This window comes from Hylobates moloch, unplaced genomic scaffold (genome assembly GCF_009828535.3).
Source record: "Hylobates moloch isolate HMO894 unplaced genomic scaffold, HMol_V3 SCAFFOLD_2, whole genome shotgun sequence".
NCBI classification, from domain to species: domain Eukaryota; kingdom Metazoa; phylum Chordata; class Mammalia; order Primates; family Hylobatidae; genus Hylobates; species Hylobates moloch.
Window position 1 is genome coordinate 62,169,682 of NW_026652277.1, and position 9,082 is coordinate 62,178,763.

Sequence of the window (9,082 nt, forward strand, 5' to 3'; positions counted from 1 at the left end):
TGTTTGATGGATATATTGACAGACTGATAGAGAGCATTAGATGGTTTTTGTTCTGAGTGCCTGCCTACTGCTGTGGAGTGATATAGGGGTTATATGCTGGCCTGTAGGGCCTGAGATAAGTTAATGTGAGAATGTTCAAGGCTAAGAAATGTGCTGTGGCAAAGGACACCAGAAACAAATCATGTCTAGTAATCTAGATGTGACTGAGGACCACATGTTTGTAAGATAAAATGAATATAACACACTAAATTAAAAATAATCATTTCAAAAGAGCTATGGTATAAAGTACTACAGTCAGTGCTACTCAAACTGGGAAAATAAAGTGAAGAAGTAAGTCTTTATGTTTGTAAATATAAAAAGGAGAAATAAAGTGCATATACATAATAATATGCTTGAAATTTATTACTTTTGGAGAGGAATGAATTTCTATTACTCAGAAACAGCAGTGAAAACAGCTTAACAGTTTAAATTGCAAGTATCTAATCAAATGATAGTTAGGAAGGTAAGTATCCTGAAACACAGAATTCACTAAATCATGGTCTTTCTTTTATTCTGCATTGCCTTATGATAATTCTTCAAAAAGCAGCGGTAGTGTGATGCGGTATGACAAATGAGAATACACGAGTCCCAAGTGAATTTGCCAGTCAAACCTGTGAAGAAAAAGAAAATAACACTTTATCGCCCAAATTGATACTCCTGTAAATAAATTTATACTTTTCCTGGTACAAAGTATTTATTTATAGACAGTTTTATTTATTATAATGCAGGGACTAAAATAATATTTGAGACAGAATAGACAATTAAATACTCATTAAGTGGATATCAGAATAAACAAAAATTATCATTCAGCATGTGCAATTTAAATTTAAATTTTTATTGAGGTTTTCCATCATCATCTTGTTTTACTCTCTCACTTAAATATAGCCTACACATTTCATCTATCTCCCTCAAATAATGTTTTAACTATATCCTCCCCTGATTAAATGTCATCAGCAATTATCTAATGCCTGGAGGATCAAGATAAGGTTTTTTCTAATATCACAAAGGGCAGGAATTCAATAGGAATAAAATGTCCCAATACATTTAAAAATATTTGAAATCTTTTGAACTATTTCAATTTTGAATTGTAGAACAGTACTCTTTTATCTCCAAAATATTACTTTATTTTGAAGTATAATATTTAATATTTCATAGATTTTGGAACATTTTATGCTGTAAATATAGATAAATAAAAATGACTTTCTAAAAAGGACGTTGTTACCATATCCTATTTCCTTGAAAATTCCCATCTCGTTGTTGATATTTTGTTAGTAATTCCTATAGCCATTGTTCATTAGAGTTACTTAGGCATAAAATGTAAATTTCTCATGAGTTCCCAGATGGCAGTTGTGCACCTTCTCCAAAGATTACATTTTAGGACAGAAAACTTCAAATAACAACCAGGTACAGATTTAGTGGCAGAGAAACCCATGGCCACAACCATAAACCTTCCAGTTCAAGGGCTTCCCTATAATGTCTCTCAATAGCCTTACGAATTCTATAAAGAGCTCAAGTATTATCATAACATGTATTTGTCGCTTATAAAATTGAGGTTTGGAGAAGATTAGGAATACTTTAAGGTCATGAAACTAGTTGTCAGGGTCAGGATACCAACACAGGGGTTCCCCTACCCAGAACTCTGTCTCTTAACAGTAGTGAACAGAAGCTTTCCCTCAGAGGCATTTTTATTTTATTTTATGTTTTATTTTACTTTAAGTTCAGGGATACATGTGCAGAATGTGCAGGATTGTTTCGTAGGTGTACAAGTGCCGCCATGGTTTGCTGCACTATTGATCAGTCCTCTATGTTACCTTCTGTCACCTCCTACCCCCAATCCCTAGTGTGTATTGTTCCCCTCCCTGATGTGTTATCATTGTTCAGCTCGCACTTATGAGTGAAGCATGTGCTGTTTGGTTTTCTGTTCCTGTTTTAGTTTGCTGAGGATGATGGCTTCCAGCTTCATCCATGTCCCTGCAAAGGACAGGATCTCATTCCTTTTAATGACCGCATAGTGTTCCACGGTGTATACATACCATATTTTCTTTATCTAGTCTATCATTGATGGGCATTTGGGTTGTTTCATGTCTTTGCTGTTGTAAATAGTGCTGCAATAAACATATGTAGGCATATGTCTTTATAGTAGAATGCTTTATATTCTTTTGGGTATATACCCAGTAATGGAATTGCTAGGTCAAATGGTATTTCTGGTTCTAGATCCTCGAGGAATCACCATAAAGTTTTCCACAGTGGTTGAACTAATTTACATTCTCACCACCAGTGAAAAAGTGTTCCTATCTCTCCACAGCCTAGCCATCATCTATCATTTCTTGATTTTTTAATAATCACAATTCTGACTGGTGTGAGACGGTATCTTACTGTGGTTTTGATTTGCATTTCTCTAATGATCAGTGATGTTGAGCTATTTTCATGTTTGTTGGCCACATAAATGTTTTCTTCTGAGAAGTGTCTGTTCATATCCTTTGCCCACTTTTAGACGGGTTTTTTGTTTTTGTCTTGTAAATTTGTTTAAGTTCCTTGTAGACTCTGGACACTACACCTTTGTCAGATGGGTAGATTGCAAAAATTTTCTCCCATTCTCTAGGTTACCTGTTCACTCTGATGACAGTTTCTTTTGTTATGCCGAAGCTCTTTAGTTTAATTAGATCCCATTTGTAAATTTTAGCTTTTGTTGCCGTTGCTTTTGGCATTTTCTTCATGAAGTCTTTGTCTATGCCTATGTCCTGAATGGTATCACCTAGGTTTTCTTCCAGGGTCTTTTTTTGGTTTTGGGTTTTCCGTTTAATTTTCAATCCATCTTGAGTTAATTTTTGTACAAGGTGTAAGGAAGGGGTCTAGTTTCAGTTTTCTGCATATGGCTAGCCAATTTTCCCAGTACCATTTATTGACTAGGAGATCCTTTTCCCATTGCTTGTTTTTGTCAGGATTGTCGTAGATCAGATAGCAAGCAGAGACCTGCAGCATGAATGAACTCCCATTCACAATTGCTACAAAGATAATAAAATGCCTAAAAATACAGCTCACAAAGGATGTGAAGGACTTCTTCAAGGAGAACCACATATCACTGCTCAAGGAAATAAGAGAGGATGCAAACAAATGGAAAAACATTCCATTCTCATGGGTAAGAAGAATCAATTTCATGAAAATGGCCATACTGCCCAAAGTAATTTATAGATTCAATGCTATTCTCATCAAACTACCATTGACATTTTTCACAGTATTAGAAATAAGTACTTTGAATTTCATAAGTAGCTACAGAAGAACTCATATACACAAGACAATTGTAAGCAAAAGCAACAAAGCTGAAGGCATCACACTACTTGACTTCAAACTATCTGATTGTGGGCTTAATTGCTTTTTTGTTTTGTTTTGTTTTTCCTTGTTTTAACTGTCAGTGTTGATACTTCTAGAAAGAAAACTAACTAGAGTCAGCTCACCTCCATAATCATGCCCCATGATTACTGAAGATATCAATTTTCATCCAGGTAATTTGATCTATAGCCTCGATGTGAATGATGCTTTTCCTGCATACACACAAAAGGAGAGAGCAAATTGCAGAGAATAGAGACAATGACAGTACAAATGTTTCACAAAAACTGTCACTGAAAACTTAGATTGTTAAAGTTGTTATGACCTTGTGTGTTATCTACATAAATGTTTTCAAATTTTTAGTTACATTTTTCTTTTTTTCAGAAAAATGTTTAAAAGCAAGTAAAAATGATAAAGTATTTACTATATGTTGACATTTTTGTGGCAATAATAAGTGTTGGAACACTGATTATAGGCAACCTCTCCAAACAGGTTTTAAATCTTCTTTACAACATTACTTCCAAGTTACTATTTTGCCCAACACTGAGTATAACGGAGAGGAGAAAGTTACCGTTTCCAACGTAGGTGGTATTTCTTCATCTCATTCTTTTAATGAGCTTACTTTCTCTTACAACTCCTACATTCTTTCATACTAACTGCTGTTAACACAAACAGTCCTCATCCCTTTTTACACATCTTTTTATTTAGTGCTTTTTTAACATGTGTACTTCCTATACTAGAACTTTTGAACCCCTATTCATACTGATATTAGAGGTCAAAATAATACGATATTTTTATACATACATTTAGAAAAACATTAAAGAAATAAAATTTTCTGTCTAATTTAGCACAGTAAGTTTAATTTAAAGACTTTATCATCCTCAAATATTTAGAAGATTGAAACTTACCACATTACATGGGTAGCCTCTATGCTTCATTAGGCATATGTTATACTTCATAGAATTAGGAATTATTCGTAGAATTAGAAACTATTCTTTAGGTCAATGTAATTATTTATAAGAGAAAGATACTTAAGCTCTCAAAGAAAAATTGAAAATTGACTTATTCAGAGTGGAATTGAGTTTCCGTTGAAATGCTGTTAGAACACAAGATATTTGTGACTTTGTAACAAGAATAAATGAAATCAATGTACACTTTAGCAATTAATGATACACATATATTTGAGAGGCAACTATCAATTATTCTAGGATAATAAATAGTCAGAGAAGAAAACTTATTCAGAGTGCACATTTTCAGAAGAACACTTACATGGAATTTTCTTCTATGCTCATGATGTCTCTATGAAATAAAAAGAAAAGATTAAAAATTCAATATATGATTAATTATCAAGTTTTCCACTAAATGAAAATGTCTTACCTTGTCATGGGAATCAGCTCCCTTGGAAAAGAAGAAAATGAGAAAATAATTAATATCTTAATTTTATAATTCAAGAATATGTATAAAAATTGACTTAGCTACATTTGTGATTAAACAGAATGGAGGTATTCTTTGGTTGATGACACACTAAATTAGTTATTTTAGCTTCATGACATCTTTAAAATGAGTGAAGGGTAAACTTCTCTATAATTAATGTGCTATATTCAAGTATCAACTCATTTTGGTTTATGTATCTTTTTTATTAAAGGCAAGAAAAGTCTATCATTGGTGAATAAGAGAGTGGAAACTAAAAATGAAACACTGGATTGTTTTTTATATGAATATGTTCTATGTAGCTCAAAAGCTACCAACATACAAATATTTTATTTGCTGATAGAGACAGGCTTTGTACTTTTCTCTGTTCTTCTTATATGTTTATTTTTCTACTTCTATCCTTTTATAATAAAATCATGTGATAAACTGTGATGCCATAACCAATTTGGTTTTTGAAACATATGTTAGAATTTGGTGGATAGGTTGAAGTATTAGTATTCTTTTGTGACCAATTTTCTATTAACTTCATAGAAAGAAGAGGAGTGGGAAGAGGATGACGAAGTAGAGAAGGAGAAAGAGCTCCAGACAGGTCAAGTGGTTTTCCTACTAATACACAGTAGTAAATGACAATACAAGCTGGGAACTCATGACACTTAATAAATATAGATTTGTTTTATGGCTTAAAATAGGCAGCTTTATTTTAGAAAGAGTAAAATAGATTGTATGCTGACTTAACAGTTTGGTTGTGCAAGAAATGACTTGAAAATTCATATTTTGACACCCTCTAATACTGAGGTTCCATTGAAGTGCATCTTGTTCTTTCCTCAGATTTCTAACTTCAGGTAGTCTAGAGCTTTTCATATTTAAAGATATTTTCACAGTTCTCAGTCCCACATATTTATAAAGCTTGCTTAATTTTATTTTATTTTTACATTAAAGTAATTGTACTTGAGTATTTGCAGGTATGTAATGAATATTTATTCTAAGTCCTTAAAAACTTACATAGGTTAATTCAAGGAAAGTCTTTACATAGAAATATTAAAGCTGTATTGAGGTGAACATGAATATATGGCAGAACATAAGGAATAAGAAAGATCTTTGGGATAAGTACCGAAAATGTATCCTTTAAAATTTCCAGATATACTTACAGTCATGGAAATCATGAGAGCCAAGATTAAAGCAAAGACAAAAAACTTCATAGTTGGCTGAGTCCTATAAAATCAAACATGAAAAATCAGTGATCCCATTCTTTCTTGCCTTCATTCATCAAACTTCTATTGATGACACTATGCTTCAAAGCATTGGGAGACATGCTCTGTTTTCCAGGCTGGAGTGCAGGGGCATGAGCACAGATCACTGCAGGCTGGACCATCTGGGCTCAAGCCATCCTCCCACTTTAGCCTCCCTAGTCCCACTTGTAGCTGGAACTACAAGTGTATGCCACCATGACAAGCTAATTTGTTTTTGTTTTGGTAGAGAATATTTTTAGTCTCACTATTTCGCCCAGACTGTTCTGAAACTCCTGGGCTCTAGGAATCTTCCTGCCTTGGCCTTTCAAAATGCTTGGATCGTCGGTGTGAGCCCAGGGCATAGCTTCATTAATTGATAAATAAAGGTGTGTGCTCTAATTTGGAAATATTAGTATGCTAAAGAAACACAAAAATGGACGCCTTAAATAGACCAAGAGAATGGGAGTAAGAAGATAACGAAGAAAGGCAAGGTTGAGTTGTATTATATGGAATGAGTAAAGGGAGGTGTTGGGAGACTGCAAAGAACTAAAACAGAGAGGAAAGCATGTTGAAAGTTCAAACAGTTTAGCATGTAGGGAGGACAAAACTGGAGAAAAGATGACCACTTAGGTTGTTGTGACATTACAGGGACTTAGATAATGACATTAAGAATGCTAATTAAAGTACGGTGTAAAGACATATTTAGGAAGTAGAATGGCAAGTAATGGGGACTTGCTTTATAATAAAGTCAGTGAATATGAGCCAGATTTCCATTAAAGGATAGCACAGATGGTGTAACCTTGAGATTAGAACATTAGTGATATTTGTTAGAGAAAAATAAAATGAAGAGAAGTCACAGGGAAAATGATTGTATCTACTTTGAGAAGTTGAACTGATGAAGATTATTTAATATTTCAAATAATATTATCCAACAAAGTTAGCTTCATCTGGGACTCTGATATGTTTTTATAATTATGCATATGCAAGTGAATCCAGTTCTTTGGCTGATATAAAAAAAGTAAAGCAGATTACTTATTTCTAAATTACAAATGTAAATAAAAGCATTTCCACTGGAAAATACAATTACCAAAAGTCTTAAAATTACATGGCATTTTTATTTGTTAATTGCAAGCTATAAAGTAATTCATTCATAGATAATATTTTTAAAAATTTTTCTAATCTCTCTTACCTGTCGCTTGTGATAGAATGTTACAGTAACATTTTTCATCTAATTATAACAAAAATGTCCTACTCATAAACAGCCCTACATCTCTATCACAGAAAGCAGAACTCATTTGCCTAATTATTTCTTCATTCATTTTGCTTCACTCATTTAAATGGAAACTTCTTGTATAGGACTAACTATAAAAATTATATATTTCTTGATGTTTTTCTATTACCTAATAGTTAAATCTAATTATGACTCTTTTTATGATATAAAAAGACAATTTTACCATTGTTTGTGACTGTCAATTGTGTTGCAAATAGAAAATGAAAAAAAGGTTGTAAGAAAGTGCTCTTCTTTTATTAACAGATAAAATGATAAATGAACATAGATAATCAATACATAATTAATAGTTTTGAAAAACATATTTCCCAAGTAAATCAATAATAAAAATTTGGAATAATAAACTTTCTTTTCTACCATAACACAAATGAATGAAAGTGAGTTAAATAAATTAGTAAGATTGAGAAGACTAATTGTTACACAGTATATATTTTGATTTATAACAGAACTGTTTTTAATGATGGAAAGGCCAATGAAAAAGCAATAAAATAGTTTACTACTAAGAGGAAAGTAAACTAAAAAATAAATTTTTATAATAATGGTTTTGCAAGAGAGAATTTATCAGTATCTTCTTGTAAAATGTGAACTTCTACATTAAGTTTAATATAAAAGTAATAAGAAAGTAGATATCAGGTATTTAGGCAAGGAAATAAAAAGTTCATTGAGGTCCCACCATCAGAGAGGATGTAATACATTGCCATATTCCACATTAGTTACTTTGCATGATGATTGCTGGTGTTAATTCATAGGTATTGAGATCTAGAAGTCATCTTCAGATCCCAATAAATGGTCATTATTTCTTTATAAGAAATTATCATAGATAATATACATTTTCATAAGTGGGTTACTATTGATTTTAACAAACAAAAGCTTATGCTAATATATAATATTAGATTGTACTTGAACATATTACCTTTTACTCAAGAGGAGAGTCAAGAAGTCAGTGAAGCTGAAGTGAAGTCTCAAGAGATGTCCTTTCCTAGATGGCTGATGTATTTAAACACGTTGAAATCTCCCTTTTGTTTTTCTAAATAGCATCAATTAGGAGATCATATGATTGAGACGGAAAGTAATGCCCAAAATCTGTCTCTATGAATTCTAAAATAAACTTAACCAGGTGATTTTGCAATAGATCATTGTGAAGACAAGGCAAACAGAAAGTGAATGGACCCATCACATGCTAATCCCAGTGTTAGTCTAGCCCTGAGTGAGTCAGACAACGGAAAAGCATGCTGGAGGAAACCAGGCATAGAAATGATTGCAGTGATAAAGATGTTTCTGTAGAACACCATCTACCACTTTTCAACAAATATATGTCCAAGATAGAACAACGCTATGTCAAAAATAATACTTACCATGTTAGGAAAAATTTTACACATTCTCTAGTAAATAGTGATAATTGGCATAATAAAATTGGAGTCATTCTACACTTCAAAAGTTTTTCTACAAATCATTATTTATCTTGTATTTTTACCTGCTTTCATTGACTTAGAATATTTTAAGTAATAAAGCGAATGTAAACATTGGCCAAAATTCAATCATCTTTTGGATGCTGTATGATAAAAGTATTGTCATATTTAATGTCAAAAGATTCCAGGTGCTTGGTCACATATCTCTCACATAAAACTGATTTCTTATGTTTAGAAATTTGAATTTACTTCCCTGGAGTTTTCAGGGGCCCATATATCTTCACAGAGGTCATTTATTGAAATAAGCACACTAGACAGAAAGAGGAAAACAGAATTTTAATTAAATTAATAGACAAACA

General features: G+C 32.4%; 1 protein-coding gene across 1 annotated transcript; it reads right to left on the bottom strand.

Moving 5' to 3' along the window:
• Positions 1 to 378: 378 nt before the first annotated feature.
• LOC116467216 (histatin-3) lies at positions 379 to 8,285 on the bottom strand. Its single transcript, XM_032150791.2, has 6 exons — positions 8,228 to 8,285; positions 5,946 to 6,009; positions 4,744 to 4,764; positions 4,636 to 4,665; positions 3,495 to 3,581; positions 379 to 650 (listed from the first exon to the last, which is right to left on the bottom strand). Exons 2-5 carry the CDS (start codon positions 5,994 to 5,996, stop codon positions 3,528 to 3,530), a joined length of 156 nt encoding a protein of 51 aa, XP_032006682.1. The 5' UTR covers positions 5,997 to 6,009; positions 8,228 to 8,285; the 3' UTR covers positions 379 to 650; positions 3,495 to 3,527.
• Between the last annotated feature and the right edge of the window lie 797 nt (positions 8,286 to 9,082).

Bases quoted from the DNA above. Each gene is read 5' to 3' on its own strand.
- LOC116467216 (XM_032150791.2), bottom strand. From the start codon at position 5,996: ATGAAGTTTTTTGTCTTTGCTTTAATCTTGGCTCTCATGATTTCCATG. The intron at 4,765-5,945 runs GTAAGTATATCT...TTCTTTTCCAAG, and splicing joins CTCTCATGATTTCCATGACT to GGAGCTGATTCCCATGACAA. The intron at 4,666-4,743 runs GTAAGACATTTT...TTTATTTCATAG, and splicing joins GAGCTGATTCCCATGACAAG to AGACATCATGAGCATAGAAG.